At 38.5% G+C, this 21467-nt stretch overlaps 1 protein-coding gene across 2 annotated transcripts; it reads left to right on the forward strand.

Annotated features, from left to right (window-relative positions):
* Nucleotides 1-737: 737 nt before the first annotated feature.
* ppp3r1b (protein phosphatase 3 (formerly 2B), regulatory s1ubunit B, alpha isoform, b) lies at nucleotides 738-20902 on the forward strand. 2 transcript variants are annotated; one of them, XM_084096915.1, is made up of 6 exons: nucleotides 738-1067; nucleotides 6051-6090; nucleotides 13522-13698; nucleotides 14067-14126; nucleotides 17234-17418; nucleotides 18737-20902. In XM_084096915.1, the coding sequence occupies exons 1-6, from the start codon at nucleotides 753-755 to the stop codon at nucleotides 18782-18784; spliced, it is 825 nt and encodes a 274-aa protein (XP_083953041.1). In that variant the 5' UTR covers nucleotides 738-752; the 3' UTR covers nucleotides 18785-20902. The 2 variants fall into 2 exon arrangements, with proteins under 2 accessions (XP_083953041.1, XP_083953042.1); XM_084096916.1 differs by lacking the exons at nucleotides 738-1067; nucleotides 6051-6090 and adding an exon at nucleotides 13060-13144.
* Nucleotides 20903-21467: the final 565 nt, after the last annotated feature.

A 21467-nucleotide genomic window follows, 5' to 3' on the forward strand; every position in this document is an offset into this window, starting at 1 on the left:
AGATTAAATACAGTATAGGGGTTGTTATTTTGAAGTTCATAGACGCACACCTGCAACACTTTAAGATGCCTGCATAGTAATGGCCACCAAATGTCGATTAAAATGTTATATTTTTAAACACAAAAGCAGGCCTCACAATAAAAGTGCTCCTTTATGAGTATGAGTTTCTTTCTTCTGCTGAACACAAAAGAAGATATTTTGAAGAATATGGGTAACCAAACCGTTGACTTCCATAGTATGGAAAATAAAAAACAATGGAAGTGAATGGGGATCAAAAACTGTTTGGTTACTGACAAAATATCTTCTTTTGTGTTCAGCAGAAGAAAGAAACTCATACAGGTTTGGAACAACATAAGGGTGAATAAATAATGACAGAAATTTCATTTTTTGTGTAAACTATCCCTTTAAGAATTTTAATTTTTAAATATAAATTGAAATGCCTTCAGCATTCAGTATTGGTTCATTCTGAAATGCTGCAGTGCTTTATTATAAAATGAAAAGTAATGCAAAATTGTTTTTGTAATGAATGTTATTGGTACTTTTGTGTGAACTGTGAACTATCCCTTTAAGTAGGGTAATAACAGCTTACAATACATTTCCATTAATCTCCTCTTCCGTAAAGTCACAATACTGTGTTTCTCTTTCTGACTTGAGATGCAAAATCATTTGATCAACGTCAATGATGCAAATGTTCGTACGGTAACATATATATTATTCAGGGAGAGAATATCAGGCATAAATACCCGGATGTGATGTGCTGTTCTAATGCACCTCCCCCCCTCCGCTCCGCTCAGTCTTCCTCCCTCCCTCTCTCTCTCTCTCTCTCTCTTTCTCTCCCCCTCTCTCTCTCCCTCCACCACCACCACCATCGGCTCAACCCACTGCCTCTCTTCCCCCTCCGCTGCGGACCTACCGAAGCCACCGCAGTGAATCCTTCAATCTTCAAACCGAGAACAAGATCCGAGCGACGCGCTTATCGCGACTTCCTCGCTCAGAAAAATAACCGTTGGCGACAGTTGAGTTCCGCGAGACTCTGCACAAGGCGAAGAAACCCCGGCGACAGAATGGTAAGGATCCCCAACAGCTCTCGCTAAACCGCTGCAAATATATCCGAGATAGCAGATACTTCCTATACTGTTGCGCGTCGTTTCAATCGCGCGTTTAACACGCCTTTCTGGTGCCGTGACGGACTGGAAACGCGCTCGCGGTGTCGTGATCAAAGCCGTTGTTGATAAAACAGAGCCATGGCTGTCAGTGTGGCCCACGTTCAGGCTCTGTACGCTATGAGCTGAGGAGAAACACACACGGGAAACACGTCGCTATCTTATAGATTCCAGTGTAAATGCTGTATTTGACCCGAATCAACTGTAATGGCGCGGCTGGAGAAGAGAAACATTGTAACGTTTTGGCTGCTAGCGCAATCGATACGGCTGTCAAAGTGATCGAGAGCTGGTTTGCTCGTAAAATAGATCCGTTGACAACTTGAATCGACTGGTTGATTCTCCAGGAAAGGTTGACTTTGCTGGGCCATCAATTATACGATGGGGATTCCTACATTTGGGGAAGTTTTCTATCCCCTGGCGTGATTTATTATATAAGTTACTACTTTTTCATAAAACAGTTCTTTAGTATTTCCCTTTCCCCTCATTTTTATCCTTAAAGGGATAGTTCACCCAAAAATCATTTACTCACCCTCAAGTTGTTCCAACCCTGTATACATTTCTGCTGAACACAAAGGAAGATATTTTGAAGAATGTTTGTAACCAAACAGTTGTGTTTTTTCCTCAGTACTATGGAAGTCAATGGTGCCCCACATATGTTTGCTTCAATTTTCATTTTTGGGTGGACTATCCCTTTAAATTTGCTAGAAGGTCTCCACCCTGACTTTTAAACTTTCCCTGTATAAGTTTTATAAAAAGTCCTAAAATTAGGGAAATTCTGCCTTGCAACTTTTCATAAGAGTGTAAAAACATTTTCACCCTGGTTTGATATTAACATGTGCATTTCTATTGTTCTTATAACAAGACATTCACTGTCCCACACACTGCTGTCATTACTGCCACACCAAGCATTTTAGATCACAACCGTGTTTCTTCAAAAACCTAATATTTGGTTATTATAGAAATTGCAAAGTGACAGGAATGTTTTTAAAATGTTTACATCATGATCTGAGAGTGGATTTATTATGCGTCATTGGCCAAACGGATAGAGTTTATTAGAAACATTGTTGATGAATCATGTTTACTGTAATATTTAGTGTTGTATATGCAATTTTGACAGTTAATGATCTGATTGACATGAGAGGAATTCATATCTCACATTTATTTGATACAGTTCATATCTACCAATATACAGTAAGCTGAAGAAACAAGCAACCTACAGGATTCCCTCAGTTATGCAAAACCTAAAAAATATTCTTCTGATCCTAAAAGTCTTATTAGTGTTAGCCGTATTACCAATGACAAAATAGGGTTTGATTGGATGTATTGTCATTGAGGTACACAAAAGATATGGGAAGGTGATATTTATTTTGCTCTCCTAACTATAAGTGGTTAGTTGAATATTATTTTATTTGCATTTTTGTCTCCCCCCCCCCCCCCCCCCCCTGCTGTCCTTGATCCTATCAGAACAAATCTGCAACCCATTTTGGGGTCTTTCTTGACCTACTAAAAATTAGTAAAACATTTATTTTTAAACTGTTTTCTAGTAAACTGGTTTGACTGGTCAAATAATGCAAATGTATTGGTCCGACGGTGTGGGAACCCTGAACCTGTTGTTTATGTACCAATTTCTGTGGTATAGCCATTGAATTTAGCCTCAGTTTACACCGAATTGCTATAATGAGCAGAGTGGCTGATACAATGCATATGTATGTATAATTAATGATAGCTAATAAAAGATACACAATGTAAAAGTTTAAAAACGACCCTAGTTGGAACTTGGAATGAGCACTTCTTTTAATCAGATGCTGCAATCGGCCAATGAGAGAATCTCAGTTGATCAGTGTGACCCTAAAAGAAGATTCAAAGAAAGTAAAGTGTGCATACTTGGGATGCATAGCGTAGCTTTACGTGCTCCAAGGACTAGCTTCACAGACCCAGAATTAGCCTAGGCGCAGACACTACCAACACCATGTCTATATTCATCTTAAATTGTATCCCCAAGGGATACTCTAGGCCCAAACATTTCTTCTATAGTACCTTAAGATCCGGACAAAATCAGATTTTTTTTCACATTTCCACTGCTGACTTTGGTGGTAAATGAGTTTAAAAAAGAAGGAGAGCTGAGAGTGCCATACTATTGACTTATGTTAACTTCATGCTAAAGTTCTATATTCTGAAACAATGGCCAGTTAACAGTAGCTTGCCTTGTACTATATTAACTTTGGATTGTATTTGTTGTTGCTGTCTGTTTAGGATGAATCCCTTAATCAGTTAATTTGTGGAATTGATTCATCATTTTAAAGTCGTAATGAAACAGAAGTAGTGACCGATCTTTTCTTCCGTATTGTGAAGTACATCTGAGTATAACGGATTATTGAAAACAAATGTTAGGCGGGGCTTGGTTCTATGTAGTGGTTGTTGATTGGATGTTGAGATGTGGATGCAGGCCCTGTCCCAAATGGCACACTTCATGTGGACTTGCAATGGCCGCCGCGTGCGTTAAGTCCACAAGACCGTAGGGTGTCCCATGTGTCATTTTAGGTTTCAGAAGTTTCCCTTTGCGGCCGCTACGTGCACTTTTACCGAGACCGCAAACCCACTAGCTCTGCAGACTTCTACCCGACAGTCACAGCGGCGTAACTTCACAAAAGTGTGGACTTGGAGGAAGATTGCGAGGGTTTTGGGTTCCATTTGGGACAGGGCCGCTGATGAAAACAAGCTTGAAGGAGCAGGGTTCAAGTGCACTAAATGATTGAAGAAGTCCTGCTTACGTCATCAGAGAAAAGTCATGTGTTTTAAACATTACGAGGTCAAAAAATGTGTTAAAAATGAAACATGCTCAGATGACTTGTTCACAATACGATGTGTAAGCATGCATGTGGAAAATAGATAATGTGAATTTTCTTTAAAACAGCTTTGAAAAGTAGTACATCTGCAAAATTATGCAAATGTATATCCGTTGACCTCATGTTTAGGGGTACAGGCCTGATTTGCATATTCATTTAATACCATTACTTTTCATCAGTCCTTTCCCTTTAAAAAATACCCAATAAATGCTTCAAGCCGTTATTAAAGTATTTCTTCCAAAACAAAGCACAAATCACAAGGGTTTCCCTTGAAAGTAAAGATATAAGTGTGTGTCAGTTGGCTTCCTAACAGATGCGCCTACTGAAGGAACTTCCTGATTGGACATTTGAAATTAATGGGAATGTGGTGATGTCAAAAAGGGGCAAATGTAGCGCAAATATAGTTACATTTTAGCCGTGCATTCATTCCCTGTATGAAAGTTTCCTCCAGCTTTTGCTTTGCTTTGAGTTGTCTTTCCTTGCCCGGTGACTTTGCTCACGCTTTAGGCCATATAACCAGATGAAGTAATCCTAAACCCTCAATCCACTTTAAGTTAATTTGCTGTCGCTCTACCAACTAAAGTTAAAATAGCACAGGGCACTCAACCTTAGCTAACCTACTAGCTGTGGCAAAACACCGTCTGATTGTAGAGCACATGAGCGTACTAACTCATTTTAGAGGGAGAGACATACTGAAACGGCTCTATTTGAATACAGTAAATAAGACCACACAGTGACTGAAGTGTGACATGTCCCACACGGGTTTGATCTACTTCCACACCATATTTGCAAACACGCATGTACACACAACGCCAAAAATACACCTCCTCTACTACATGTTTATCAGCGCCAAAGTGTGCTCGAATGTTATATTAGAACAGAAATGTTAACACTTCTCCTTTTTACAGTTTTCGTTCATTTTCTCTTATCTTATCCCCATGAAATGGCTGGATCTCAATCACAAAGCCACACGGGAACTTGACTTTGTAAGCTGTGAAACTGTGTGATGCACATTTAATGGAGAGCTATAGATATTGTGGAAGTTGCTGTAGATCCTTCTAGGCACAGCGATGGCCCAGTTTATCTGTCCCGCTCTCTATATTGGGTTGTGGTAGCTTTGGTTTCCTCCTGCGAGTCACAACAGGCCTTCAGCGATCCGCTCCTGAAGGCACCAGCCCGCTTGCTGACTTGAAACAACTTGATTTTTGTCTGGGATGTCACGCCTAGTGAGAAATCGTTTGTTGAAATCTTGCCCTCTGGCTGTCTTGTAGTTCATTTAAAAATCAAATTGTAATTTACGCATCCCAATGCCTTTTTATTTTTATGCCCTGAAACCCAAAATGAGATGCAGCCTCACCAAGGCTCATTCAGTAAAATTCAGCAAAACTTTAATGTTGTGAAATATTATTACACTTCAAAAGTGTCAGTAAAGTGTACTATAATGTTACAAAAGATTTCTGTTTCAAATAAATGCTCAAAGAATCCTGAAAAAATGTATCGCCGTTTTCACAAAAATAAATATGAAACCTTCATTCATTATCATAAATGTCTCTTGGACAGCAGATCAGCATATTAGAATGATTTCTGAAGGATCATGTGACACTGAAGACTGAAAAATTCAGCTTTGCGCCACAGGATATTAGATATTGGTGTTTATACCATTTACATCTATAATAATCCAGTTTTATTTGCCATCTGTAGCACCGTAAACACACCCCAAAAATCTGATTATCTACTTAACTAAGACGCGTCAGGTGCCATAGTGGTGTGACTCTGAGGACCCTTTCCCCTTGTGACTCGGGTGACAGCTATGTGTCATGTAGTGAGAACATAGTGAACATTTACTACATCAACACACACACAACTTTTTCATTACAGGAAATAGTATCCTAAAAGACATTATGCTTGGTTGAGGTATTTGATGATACCAAATCATTGACTATGTAGTTATAATTGAATTTATTTCCTCAATCAGTATCAATGACATTAACATTTTAAGTGTGTTGTCATGCTGATTCAGACTCTTGTTCTCTCTCTACAGGGAAATGAGGCGAGTTATCCCTTGGAGATGTGCTCACACTGTAAGTAAATTGAGTATTCTAGTACTTTTCCTTAATATTTAATTTGTAAATAGGGAAATTCAGTCATAGTTTATACAGGACGAGCACTAGATCTAAAACGATGCCTTAAACACCACCTGTACATGTCTGGATTTATTTCAACATTTGTCAAAAACATGTGTTCGACATCAACAATATGGAAAATGGTGATTATGTAATTATCGAGGATTATGTAGAAGATGACGAGGTTTGGAAACTGATGCATTTTGTATGCTAGGATGGGTTAAAATCCCTTTAAGGCAAGACAGTCCACATGGCGGCCATCTTGACAGCGCCCCTGGGCTGTGGTTAAATGAGGTTTGCCGTTTTGTTTCCTTCCTACAAGAAAGAACTAGATATTGCATTATATTGCATTACTGCATGAAGTAAATATCTTTAAAATGTACTTTTGGATGAAAGGAAACTGGCCAATCAAAGCACTCTGAGCTTATCAGAAGGAGGGGCTTTGTAGAAATCAGCACGTTTCAGACAGACGAGGAATAGAGGAGCTGCAATAATGTACAGCATGGAGAAAAAAGAGGGGTTCTTGAACCTTAAAGCATAACCTAATCTATTAACCCAGTAAACAAAATAATGAACTTTTAAAATGGCATCAAATGACCTTTTAATATTTTTTTAGATGCTATAGGTTTAGATATTTTTTTAAAATACTTTAGTACTTCAATTTTAGTACTTTAACCTAATTACCTAAATAAGCCACTTTATTGTGCACCGGTCAATGTTTTTTTCAATTGACCCTCCTGCAAATTTACGTCACATAAACAAAGATGAACCGTGGTTAGTCACTAGAGCTGCACAATTCTGGATAAATTGAGAATTGACAAAATGTTAATTGCTGCAGTCTAGTTTTAAAACGTTTAAATATTTTTTTTTTTTTTTTTTAATCAAGTTGAATAAATGATTCAATGACTCGCTCATAAATTCTTCACTTGTTTCACTACCTGATGAATCAGCCTTTTTGAACAAACCTCTTGAATAAACGATTCAGTGGCAAACACATTTTTTAACAGTCACGTGTCGCCACCTACTGGCGTAACGATGTAATCATCTGTGGTAATTTAAATATTTGCAACACAGAAATAATTATAATGTGTGCTTGAAAAGACTGTATGTGAGCTTTTTGATACCTGTACATGACCACTGCTCTTTCTGGCTCAGCGGTGTGATTTTGTCAAAGATTAATAGACATGGCTGAATCGTTGTCGCTTAGGAATAAGATCGCGTGGGTATTTAATTCGATCTTTTAGCGATTAATCCTGCAGCTCTATCAGTCAATGCATGTTGCTCGTTGTGGATGATCAGAATAAGCAGCCGTCAGTGTAGTCTAGTTTGGTCCTTTAAACACTTGTGCCTGCTGCTTTGGGATCAGCTGGAAGATCGAGACATGAGGGAGAGGGCTTTCCCTGGATCAGTGGGGCTCTCCTGGTTTGGAAGAGGGCCAGTGCTAGACAGGGTGGCGTAAGGGTGCTTGCTGTGGATATGTGGGCTATAAATGCCTCCAGCTTGTAAAGGTTAGTCTGGGGGCTGCGGGAAGCACAAGCCTGTTTATTTATAGAGTTGGTGGGGGTGAGTAAAAGATCATGAGGCGATGGCCCATTTTTAATAGGTTTCTTTTTTGTGTGGTTCGTAATTCTTGACAAACACATTTAGGAGAGCTTTTAGGATTTTTGATAACCCTTTTTTTGCTGTGAATGCAATGGCCGGTGCTTGGCTGAAAAGTCTACAAACCTCTTTCAGAACCAACTGTTTCCACTTATTTAAAGGGACGGTTCACCCAAAAATGAATATTCCGCCATCATTTTCTCATTTTCATCATTTTCTAAAAGAAGATCTAAAAATCTTGTTGTTTTGTCCAAACAATGAAAGTCAAAGGGGATCTTATTTTGTGCTCCCCAAGCAGACAAATGAAAGTCATACAGGTTTGGAAAGACATGAGGGTGAGCAAATGATTACAGAATTGTTGTTGTCGGGCGAATTATCCCTTTAAGAAATAAGTCTAATGTTACTGTTACTTCATAACCTTTGCACATATAAAGAAAGAATATGCAGAAATGTCTCCACTTTGTAAGTAAAACTAAAATTATTAGAGTATGTTTTATAAGCAAATACTATTTCAGTCTACTTCAAAATTTCATGTTTAATTTAATGTGTTGCATGCTTTGTAATTATTTGGGAAATTCACTAGCTATTTTTAAATGATAAAATTGTTCACAGAGATGGGATTAAGATGGTCTTACTCGTACGTACCGCGGAGAACAAGCTACACGTGTGTGTCCTGTGAATAAGAGGACAGAACTCTTTCAAATATTTGATGGCACTAACATGGCAAATCCAGTGATTTTATTCTTCCTCAACGCCGTAATGATGAAAGCAGTGGGAGGTCAAAGGTCAAGGCGAGCCGAATTCCCAGGGGCTTATGCTGCCGAATGAGGTTCCAGTAATGAATTGTGCAGGACTGTAACTGGGTGATAACGAGTGTGCTGCTGTGAAACTGAGCCACCTGTTGGTCAGATGGGTGCTTGGCAACCACAAGGACATCATAAGGCCTCTCAAATTAGCAGCTGTGGTAACACAACACTTATGACATCATCCCAAATCAGTTTTGTAGATGAGATGCATCTGGCAAACACAGACTGTTTATTTGACATACAAAAGAAAAGATGATTCTGGTCACCAGTCACTACATTTCACCTCTACACTGTTTTATTGGATCATGAGAAGGCATTATGTTTAAGAGGGATGTGCACACAAACTGGATATGTGTGTCCGAAATCGCCCCCTATATCCTTACTCACTATTCCCTACATTAGTCCACTAATGTAGTCCACTTGAAGGAGTGAATGAAAACGAGTGAGTGAATTTGGACACTGAGGGCTGTTGTTTTTGCATAGTTTGTGCTTGTCGTTTAATAATCATTTGAAGCTTAACAACTAGCATAAACCTTAATTAAACAATTTAATAATCAAGTAAAAATGAATTATTTATACCTGTATGATATTATGCTGTACCCACATTGGACCAGCGGTTTGGAAAATGGATGGATGGATGATTCAGCTGCGCCACCATCTTCTGGTCAGACACGGGAATTCAGTCGGCGACTCTCACAGTGCATTATGGGTATTCTCTAACCGTTGAGCATACATCGGTTGTACACCCGTTATTGCGGTGCATTGTGGGATTGAATGTGTGCATTCGATAACGTTTACTATGGTTTCAGACACCACTACAAATGGCTGTTCCCTCAAACAGTGCCCTATTTAAGGGTATAGGGGTGATTTCGGACACAGAAACACTTTCAAAAAACAGGAGGAAGTGCTTCAATATTCAATATTAAAGTAGTATTAGACAAAGGGGAACTGGAGTGCTGCTGGTATCCCTTGTATCCTCTGGTGCTCGTGGAAGGGTTTTTGTTCATAAAAAAAGAATTGGAAAAAAATCCAGGTCCATGCAAAAGTTAAAAAGCCTTTATTATTTTAAAGGGCTAAAGCATTACAACACCAATGCGTATCAGCCCACTGGCCTTCATCAGGGTGTTGGTATAACAAACAAACAGAATCAAGCCATACTTATAGTTACATTGATTATTGAAGTAGTATTGTTCCAGGTTAAATAAGTTAAGTTATTAATTGACAGCATGTGTGGCATAATTTTGATTACCACAAAATATCATTTCGACTCGTTTTCTCAAAATCAAGGTTACACTGAGGTTATAATGCAAGTGAGCCAGATTTTGGCAGATTTAAAAGCAGAATGTGAAACTTACAATATTGTACAATATTCACTTTTATTGAAAGTGCCTCATGTTGTTGCTTTTTTTATTTTTTTATTTTTTTTAATAAAACTGGTGAAAATGGATTTCTGTGGTAATTGTCACAAAGGCTATGTACTGAACCCAGAATATTCCTGGTTTTGGATTCACCTGATCCCAAATAGACATGTGTCTTAGAGAGGGCATTTACATAAGACACATGCTTGCATTTAAAAACGTCTAGTTGGAGCACTATCTAGTGTTGTTGACACATTTTAGAAGTGGAACGCTAATTAAAGCAAAAATCTGCAGCAGAAATGATATAGCAAAAGTTGACACATTTCTCTAACAAGCGTGTGCACCACTGCTCTCCCTCCGCTGAGATGGATGTCCTTGTTGCTAGGGGGCTTTTCTGAGAGATGGCCCTTATCAGCCATTGCAGTGTGAGAGACCATAGACGATCAGCCCGACTGCTATAAATATTTTCCCATCTCGACATTGTTTGAATACTGTGGCTCAGTGATGCAACAGTCATGCTGACGCCAAAGTGCCTGTAGTGAAGAGTGTGAACTTTATTTTTATTAGAGATCCGCTGATACCGATAGCCGATTATTCAGAATGATATCTACAGATAGTTTGATTTTCTTAAGGAAAAAAATCTCTCCCAAATAATGCTGCAAACTATACAGGGAACCCTCTCATTTAGTACATTAAAATTAACAACAGCTATTATGTTCAACTGGTATTTATTTTCAGATATAATAATTACATTTACATTTTGATAAGTTGTGCTGTATCTTTCAACATTTTCTTGCTATAATTTGTGTTAAAGTGGAAGAAAAGACTCTGCCGCTTCATCTGAGGCTCTACAGATCTGTCACGTCACATTTAAGAGTGTCAAAACGCCATTTATTGTTTAACACAAGAGAGATTTTCTTCACACACAGTATGGGTTGCAGTCTGAACACGTTTTTCCGCACCCTTTTGATTCACAGGATACATTCAGCCCTGATCATTGGCTTTAAATAAAAAAAAAAATCGTCCGATAGTGAAAATAATTGCTTTTATCGGCCAGTACAGATTATTAGCCAATACATTTTTGCATCTATCATTTTTATTCTTTTGAGGCCTAGAAAGCCCCTTTAGGTAATGCAAATCTGACCTAAAATGGCCCTATTCACCACTTTCAGTATGTGGACTGTAACACCCTTTGTCTCGACGTCTCGCGGCACGACAGATGCATGATGGTGTAATACAGTCACCTGGTTTATTGACACACATTGGCACTAGCTCTATCAGGGTTAATCCATGGTATATTAATAGATATGAAGTATGAGCAGTTATATCATATGCTTTAGGGTAATCTGGGAAGTGTCCACAGACTCAAAATAGCACAGCAGAAATCGGCATGCGTCTCTTTACCTCTCTTGAACCACGGAGAATAACTGGATGTGCAACAGCAGTAACTCAGAGCTTGTTTCAGCAGTGACAGGGTCTCGGGCTGCTTTGTATTTACACGGCTGAACATACTGAATATTATTGTCCTCCCGAGACCCAGATATTCGATTTGTCGAACCCCCCCCCCATATTTAAATGATTTAGGTTTAAAGCTACAATATGTAATTTTTTTCGCCGCTAGGGGTCGCTAACCTCTTACAATAACAAAGCCGTTGGTTGATGACGCAGTGATAAGTGGAATCATGGAACTTGTCGTCATGCCGATGGATCTAATAATGTTTATGGATGATTGAAAACATTGATGTTTTTTAACATGACTGTGGTATGAAGCAGGTCGCGATTGCTAATGAGAGATATCAGATATCAGCGCCACACGCGAGTCTCGCGGATATAAAGGAATGAGGACATTTCATTCTACCAAACTAACTTACCCACGAGTGCTGTATTACTACTCGCACAGGTCAGTTTATTTGACAAATTAATTTTGTGAGGTAACGCAGCGCTGTTTCACTTGGTCTACACCAGGGATAGGCAACTCCGGTCCTGGAGGGCCACTATCCTGCAGAGTTTAGCTTCAGCCCTCATAAAAACTCACCTGCCTGTATCTATCTAGTAATCCCGAAAACACTGATTGCCTTGTTCCGGTGTGTTTAATTAGGGTTGGAGCTAAACTCTGCAGGACAGTGGCCCTCCAGGACCGGAGTTGCCTATCCCTGGTCTACACTATCACACTAAACTGCATTTGAGTGTGTTGAAAGTTATAATGTTTTTCTCTGTGTTAAGTTTGTTGGCCATATGAGACTAGCAGTAAGCTAGATCATCATTAGAATAACATACTGATCATATTCTAACATTTCATCATGTTGAGCTATATAACATTGATTTGTTTTATGTATATTTGCTCACCTGTCTTATAAAGTACATGCAAGAGCGGCGTCTCTGTCAAGTCGAAGTTTGCCGCGAAGCTCTCGCCATCTCGAAAACACCACGCCGATATTGATCCTCGTTTTAGTTCTCCTTTTGTCCCAAAGTCTGTTTGCCACGATCCATAATGTTTGAACGAAACAACAACAGAGTGCCGCTAAATATTACGCTAAATCACTCCGCAGAAGTAGCAGTGCTTCGCCTTCTGAGAATATAGTTCCCCGTATGTATACGGTTAGAAGATGGCTGTGTCTCATGTGACCTTGTTATTTGTACACGCTGTGACTATACAAATCACAACATGTAAATAGGAAAATGTTGGTGTTATTTTGTTTATTGGGAGCAGTATGCTAGCTGGAGCTGTTTACCTCCAGTCTTTGTGCTAAGCTAGGCTAGCGGTTGCTGCGTCAGACAGAGTTACGGCACGCACAGTGATGAAAAGGGTGTGTATGGACTTATCTAACTTTAGAGATAAGGTGAATAAGCTAAAGTCCCAAAAAGTCGGCGTGTTCCTTTAACCATTTACAAAGTCGGCAAGATGCATAGTGTTTTAAAATCTTCAGATTTTAAAAGTTGTGTAGTGTATTCCAGCCTTTAGTTGAACAGAGTGAGTTGGGCCTCAGAATCGTATCCCTGACACTTGTCGACTGAAGAGTTGCAAACTTTGAGGATCGCTGATCTCTTGTGATTTCGATGTTTAATTCGATTAACCACACAGCGCTAACAGCAAACAGTCGGACAGCTGATTACTTGAGGTGTGTACCACGTGGCTGTGTGAATGAGATTAGGTCATTTAGCAGTCCGCGGCACACAGCACAACACTGAGCCGGAGCTGAACGGCAGACCTCTGAGAGATGACCATGACTGCCAGGCAGAAGAAACTGGGTACGGCTCCTTCTGGCTTTCTGATGGGAGCCAAAGATGGATGGGTGTGTGTGTGTGTGTGTGAGAGAGTGGGAGCCAAAGATGGATGGGTGTGTGTGTGTGAGAGAGTGGGAGCCAAAGATGGATGGGTGTGTGTGTGTGAGAGAGTGAGAGCCTTGAATATGGAGTTTAGCCTCCCTGTGTGTGTGTGTGTGTGTGTGTGTTTTAAGACTTGTGCAATCCTCGTAACCATTAGAGATTGACGTTTTGAAGATCTATTATTGATGGTTGTAGCCGAGGGAAAGCTAAGAGAATGAGGAAAGGATGTATAATTTAGTTAGTGTTTTGTGTTGCGCTTCTATTTAAATGAATTGCTCTCTTCTCTCTCTCTATTTCAGTTGACGCTGATGAGATTAAAAGACTAGGAAAGCGGTTTAAGAAACTCGACCTTGATAACTCGGGCTCTCTCAGCGTGGAGGAGTTTATGTCTCTACCCGAGCTGCAACAGAACCCGCTGGTGCAGCGAGTCATCGATATATTCGACACAGACGGCAATGGAGAAGTGGACTTTAAAGGTCAGTAAATGTGCAGTTATACAATGTTTAGGGTCTTTAAGTGTCATGATAGTGATGACATTGCAAAGCATACTGAATTCCAATTTAGTCTTTTTTTCTTACATCTATTTGCATGATCAGTTGTGATTGGTCTGGTGTTCCTTGCATATATTTAACCATTCATATCTGCCTTTATGCAGAACCAAAGCCTAAAATTGTTTATTTGTGGCCTAGTAAATGTAATATTATATGTGTTTTCTGACCAGTTGAAATTGTTGCATTGAGAAGCACAAGCTCAGTGCTAGTTTCAGAGGTGCTCTGTGTACTTGAGGAGTTCAGTGTGTAAATTGCTACCTCATCCTTCAATTGCCTGTCTTTTTTCTTTCCAGAGTTCATTGAAGGCGTCTCTCAGTTCAGCGTCAAGGGCGACAAGGAGCAGAAGCTCCGCTGTGAGTCTCTTTCAGTTTTGAATCTCACCAGCACTTTTCCTAGTTAACCCTATGAAGCCTACTGTGTCATATTTGATGTGCAAAATGTCTAAGGCATCTACATTATCAACATGATAACTGAAACACAGTCTACTCTGTGCCTTCTGTCGTCTGATTGATAGTGTTTCAGCAAGTAAAAGGCTTTTAGAGTCATTTTAAAAACGTCCACCTTCAGGTCGTGGTATGTACGTGTCATTCTGCTCTGTAATCTTTAAAAACATAAAAATAACTTTTATATTGTTATTAATATTTCACACTTACTGGACTGAAGCAACTTAGGTTTACTTGATTATCCATACATAAAGAAAAATCACATGAATCGATGTATCAGATGATCTCTCAATCATCATTGTATTGCATTACATGTTTTTTCTCCCACAATAAAAAATTACCGCTCATAAAACTAAACATTTAAATATTATCTTACTTAGACGTATAATTGGAAGAAATAGTGACAACTGATATTTATATACAACTGCTATACTGTTATATCCTATTAATTTGCATTACAAGTTATCTAAATTTCATCTTTGTGCAGCTGCACCAAATTTCTTATTTTTTGAATAAAATTAAGCCGTTTTTTCGTTCTAGAGTTTGAGCTTCATATTCTCACTATATGATACTACATGAGCCATAAAAGCACGAAGCAGAGTCCTGCACGTGGGCGGGTGAACCGCTAATATTTGATGTAATGGGTGGAAGAATATTTACGTTGTCATTTGAGAAGCGGGTGCGTGTCGGGAATTAGTAGGCGAGGGCGGACTGCGGGTCCAATATCCAAGACTATTTCCACTCCATTCGGTATGCGCTGCTTTCGAGTGGTCCGTGCATATTTGTTCACATTCTGAAGACTGTCAAAGGTTTCTATTTACAATGCGTTTTGCAGAATTAGACATTATAGCCAGTCGCACTGAATTGAAGAGATGGACAGCTTCAGTGTCAAACAGGTCGTGTTGTGTACAGAATTAAATTAGTACAAAAAAACAGATGCAATCTTTACATATATACACTGCCCGGCCAAAAAAAAAAAAAAATTGCTGTTTGGATTTAAATGCAAAGCTTAAAAGTCTATGATTGGATCATTATTGCAGTGATTGTGATGTTTCTAGCATGTTATATGTTTGGAAACAGTTCTTCTAATCCTAATTGATGGAGTGTGCAGCTTTTCATTTCTTAAACAAACATGTAGGAAAACACATCATGTTCATGTTGCAGGATGATGATGTCAAGATTCATCAGGCTCAGATTGAGAAAGAATGTTTAGGAAGAGCATGAAGAATCATTTTCACACATAAGGGTGTCACCGATCGAAATGAATGCTTAGTCTCGATTATCGAATCAAAAAATGGAATCGTTGATGCCGTCACACCCCCTGTCACGTCAGCTCGGCTTGTCAAGCAAAAAAAACACGTGTTGAAGTGCTGCCAGAGCTGCCAACTCTCACGCATTCACCGTGAGACACAGGCAATTGACACTTTTCACACGCTCTCACGCACAGAAAAATCGCGAAGCAAAGAGGACACGGAGACCGACAGACTAGAGTAGTTTACTTTATGATATAAAAAAATCTCAGCTCTCAGATTCTGTCAATTTTATTACGAAATTCAAACAATAAATACCGTTTTGGCGCTTGTAAATGTTACGTGACAGATCCCTAGTGCACGTGAACCGATCATCTATACTAGCCTAGCTAATAGTAAAAAAAAACACGAACACTGTTGAAAGATACAGTAGTAGGCTACAACTTACCGAAATGTAGGCTATATTCCTCATACGTAATAATAATCAATCAGTGTTTTTCATCAGCGTGAAGAGGTCAATAACATAGCTGGAGAACAATTATGTCACATTTACCTCAGGAAAGCCGTTTAATGACCATAATATAGGCTATAGCAAGTAGTTGGCAAAAAAAAAAAATAGCTATAGAGAGTATTTTGCTAAATATGTGTTCTATATTACATATTATATTTTTTACTTATATCGTTAAATAAAGTTGTTATTATAATAAAAAAACGCATTATATTTAATTATTTTTAACCTTAAATAATAGCCTACTACCAGCTGATAGGGCTCTCTATATGTTTACAGCATTAGGTGAGTTGTTTTAACGCCTATCTTGTGTAGCCTGCCTAATATTTATCCAAATGAGTCAATATTAAATTAAATCACAATAATTGAATTGAATTGAAATAATAAAAATGTGTAGCTTACCAGAAATTGTACCATGTAAACATTGTAACATGTTGTCATAAACCTAATAAAATTCAGTTTAGTTACTAAAATGTTAGTGACAATCACAATACACTTATTGTGATGCAATTGTTTTTACAATCAAACAAATCGAGAATCGAATCGAACCGTGACTTTAGAATCGAAAATGTAATCGAATCGAGGATTTGGAGAATCGTGACACCCTTATTCACACATGAATCGGCTCCTCTGAGCCCAGATCTTAAATTCATGGGAAGTCTTTGGGATGTGCTGGAGGAGACTTTACAGAGTGCTGGACTCTTGCATTGTCAATACAAGATCTTGACCAAAAACTGATGCACCTCTTGATGGAAATAACATCACAACATTAGTTCCTATAGACTTTCTATGAATTTAAGGTCTGGACTCAGAGGTGTCAATTCATGTGTGAAAATTATTCTTCATGTTCCTCACAACCATTCTTTCACAATCTAAGCCTGATGAATCTTGACATTGTCATCCTGGAATATGAACATGATGTGTCTTCCTACATGGTTGCAATGCAATGCTACACACGCCATCAATTAGGGTTAGAAGAACTGTTGCTACACATACAGTATAACATGCTAGAAACATAATAATCACTGCAATAATGATCCAATCATACAATCTTAAGCATTTGCCTATTTAAATCCCAACAGTGACTTTTTTTGGCCTGGCATAACAAACTTTTTTTTATGAGATTTTTTGGAATTATTTCATTTCAGACTAAAAATGTTGATTCAAACCAAATAAAAAGCCATAAAACTAGTCTGTAGTGCAATGGTGCATTATATCACCTTTTCTGTCATGTTTTGATTCTTGGTTTGTTTCTGCAGTTGCGTTCAGGATTTATGACATGGACAAGGACGGCTACATATCCAACGGCGAGCTGTTCCAGGTGCTGAAGATGATGGTAGGGAATAACCTGAAGGACACCCAGCTGCAGCAGATCGTCGACAAAACCATCATCAACGCAGACAAGGACGGGGACGGGAGGATATCCTTCGAGGAGTTCTGCGCTGTGAGTCTCACATGGGTCATTTCACTTTTGGGTTTCTAATGTAGGGATTCAGCGAAAGTTGACACACCAAACATTTTCGTCTGCTGATGCCATTTTCAGCTCTCACTGCAAGAGAAAATAGGCTGGAAGTAAAACGAAAGGGCTAGACATTAATGTTTGTCCAGGACATGTGTTTTTTTTCAAGGGGCAAGTGAAAGAAATTTACTTGCCCTACCGGACAAGTAGCCTGATTAAAACTGATTAAAAAAGGGTAACATTGAAACGCAAGAAAGATTCTGATTTTATTACATTCAGTGTAAAGAGTTATTAATAATGGATAGTGTATTTCTGGTAATAAGCCTGCACTGTTGAGGCTCACGCTGCCTGTCTCTGTGTGAGAGACTTTCGTGAAAAGTGAAAAATTAAATCACTTACATTTTAGACACAATATTGACTGTTTTTATTGTATTTCACCAAAGACCACAGCAGAACATTTGTGTATTTTCAAAGCATCACTCAGCGGTGTTTTGTTATTGAATGATTCAGCGTTTTTGAACTAATCGGTTAAATCAAAGATTCAATGACTCACTTATTAAATTACTTACTGCCACCTACTGGCAGTTTAGTCTTGCGTTTAAAAGTATCATGGCATTTTTTCCCCAACATTTCTTATTTGTATATTCAAAAATGTATTTAAAACATTAACCACATTAAACCAAATAAACATTTGCAGTCTAGGCCTAAATGATTTAATTTGATTGGTAACGGCCCTGTAGTGTCTTATTATTATAATTAAATGTATTGATCAAATGTAAGAATTTGACATGAAAGATGACGCATACATTTAATAAGGTTATTAACCAAAAATATGCATATTTAAGTATTTAAATCTGATAGAATACTGATGACCATATTCATCAGTAACTTTTGTACTCGCACAAGCACATGACAAGGCTTAATGTCGAACCCTGCATTGTTTGTTGTTGGTTTCAAATTATTTTATTTTATACGTTTCTATCTCTATAAATGGTTTTGAAAAATCTTAGTCCAGTACTCGTGAATAAATGTATTGATTTATTGATCAGAAGTTGTTGGAACACTAAATAGAATAATTAACATTTAATATGAATGTAATTATTATAGATATTTTGCCTGTGTTTTTTAGTTTTGGTATGTTTTTGCGGTGGTGCTTTAATTAGCGCCCTGCAAGATAAATAAAAAAAAGTGGGTTATTGAAACATTACACTTTTACACTTTTTTTTTGTGAAATGTTATGAAATATGAAATACAGGTTATGAAATGCACTGACATTTTTTTCCCTGTCACCCTTTATCCGCAGGTGGTTGGTGGCTTAGACATTCACAAAAAGATGGTGGTGGACGTGTGAAGAGATGAATCAGGCCCTTCACTGAACACCCTCTTTTTCACTTCTCCATTTCTGAGAATCAGCTCCAGACGTTCTGCTAACACGCTCTCTCTCTCTCTTTCTCTCTCTCTTTCTGTCTTTCTCTCTTTCAATGGAAGTATTTCTCTGAATGATGCCTCTGTTCCCCGTCTGTACTCCCTGAGCCTTGTGACGCCTGCCATCCTAAGTGTTAAAGAGCATGAGATTCTTCTGTCCACGTTCTCGGGTATTTAAGGACAGTCAGAGAGACGTCGTCTCTGTCGATTACCGAGCGATTCAGTGTGGTGGAGAAGGAAGAGAGGAGGGTGTGTGTGTGTGTATGTGTACGTTCTTTGTTTTTATTTTTGAAGGGGGGAGGGAGTTTTTGTATTTATTTTGGTCCTGTCTTTTTTTAAAGATGATCTAGGTCTACAGGGAATACATGTATGCGAGCGACATATGACTTGACACTTGATTTCAGTGCAACACGCTTCAAGCATGAAGTGCCAATCGAAACATACAATAGCTGAATATTGAAATCGCTATCTGATGTTCTTCATGTCATGGGGAGATTAAAAAAAGTTTAACAAGCTTATTGTTTTTGTTTCCACCTCTTTTGGTTTTGATATCTGCTTCAGATCTCATGCAAAAATGCAAAAATCCGATTCGAATTTTCTACCGAGAATGTGTGCGTGTATGTGAACGTGTGCGGTGTTAATATTGTCAGGGAGTTCATCTACCGTCTTGCTTTCTGATATACAGTAGACTAGGATAAAAAGTGAATATATTTGAAGTTGTGCACATATATACGTATGGTTTACTTTAAGACGGGTGTTTTATCGCAGGGGTCGCGGGTGGGGAGGGGCGATCAGATCACATATTACTGTAGGATGGAACCGTGCCATCAGTAAACTCTCAACTTTTTGTGTGTGTGTGTGTGTGTGTGTGTGTTCTGGATTTATTACCATTTTAACACCGCAAACGAGTCATTTTGATTTACCTCTCGACATTGTAGTTACTTACGAGGATACAGTGCATATTGTGGCGGACTGAATCCACAATAACACCTGATTTTAATATTTGTTGTGGAAATTTAAGGTTAATTTTTCCAACGTGACTGCAGGCAGCATTGTAAAGATCTTAGTAGCTCATATTTGTATATTAGGGATTGAAGGACAGAATGTGTGTTTTGTGGGCTTGGGTTTTTTAAGCTTTAATCGAGTTGGTTAGCAGCATGTTGCCGTCGAAGTAGGCAAAAACCAGACCAGACTGACCATCAGTTTCTCTCTTTTACTTCATCATTTCAAAGACTGATCGATGGGATTCGATTTGTTCAAGAAGGAGAGACCAAACTAAACGCTGTCAATGCGGATGAATACACTCGAAGCGTTCAGCCACTCCGCTAGTTTTAAATGTGAATCTCCCGCGCAAACCGGCGCCATCTTCTGCACGGAGATGGGGCTTGTATGTTGTTCCCGAAGACCGTCGAGGTCTTGTGATGTGCTTGCATGATACGGGAGGGTTTCTCTCTATTTTTTTCTTTCTATTGTGCATGTACTTTTTTTGGGGGGTGGGATTCTCTTGTTTACATATAATCTGAATGACAGTTACATATAAATATATGGACGTTGCCAAAGTTTTGGTAAATGTTTAAATATGGAAATTATTTTAAAGCGAGTTTCTTCACTACATTTATCCATAAATATTATTATTCTGAAAATAAACGTGCAAGTTATTCTGGATTGGTGTCCATCACTCCCAGCGAAGCTTCTTTTTGTTCTTTCCTCTTTTTAAAAAAAGAGGGAGTTATGTTTTGTTTTTGTTTTGTTTTTTTCGTTATTGGTTTGGTTGAATTGTTTTGTACAGAATGTGTGTTTATTAATGCTTCTTGCTTTCGGTTCTGTTTTGTATTTCTTCAGCTGGGGGTCAGACAGCCATCTATATAACTTTCAGTGTGGTGGGATTTTGGACAAAGGAAACACAAGTGAATGAAAACATTTCGCTTTTAGGTTCAACGTTTTGTTTCTTTCTTCATTTCTCTGCATGCTGCGTCATATGCTGTGGGAACCATTGAAATGTCATTCATGAAAATGAGAAATAAAATATTTGAGACTTGTACAACTGTGTTCTGGTTGTGTCAGTTGCACCATAATGTCGAAAAAGCAGTTCATTTTCATGTCCCCATCATGCATTTCTTAATATAGCCTATTGGATGTAATACTTGTAAGACTGATGTCACAGTTGGGTTGTCCTTAATACTGTTATTTTTAACCTGATCGTCAACAAGTGGATCTCTGAGCTGCTGGGTGAGTGGAGGCGGGGCTCATTTGCATATTCATAGAACTGGATGTACTAAATGAGGCAAGGGTGTAGTTACATTCACGCTATTTGGCATGAAGATTTGTTTTTCAAGGAAAAAGCATTTAAATATGTCATTTTGGTGATCAAAGATGTTTTAAGGGATAAATTATTGACTGCTGGCTTTAAAGTCCCTGTAAAGGCAATTCTAAAAAAAAATTACAGGGACTTTAATGACAATCTCCCAGGAAGAGACTTTTTGTTTGGTGGGAAAACAAAACGTAAATTATTAGCAATGAATTTGATGAATTTTCACCTGTTAGTTGGTTTATCTCACTCTTAAATATCCTGTTTGGTAATAAATTGTCAAAAGCTGGTTATAAATATC

This window comes from Abramis brama (assembly GCF_963993115.1).
Source record: "Abramis brama genome assembly, chromosome: 2".
NCBI lineage: Eukaryota > Metazoa > Chordata > Actinopteri > Cypriniformes > Leuciscidae > Abramis > Abramis brama.

Bases quoted from the DNA above. Each gene is read 5' to 3' on its own strand.
- ppp3r1b (XM_084096915.1), top strand. From the start codon at position 753: ATGTGCTGTTCTAATGCACCTCCCCCCCTCCGCTCCGCTCAGTCTTCC. The intron at 1,068-6,050 runs GTAAGGATCCCC...CTCTCTCTACAG, and splicing joins GAAACCCCGGCGACAGAATG to GGAAATGAGGCGAGTTATCC. The intron at 17,419-18,736 runs GTGAGTCTCACA...CTTTATCCGCAG, and splicing joins CCTTCGAGGAGTTCTGCGCT to GTGGTTGGTGGCTTAGACAT.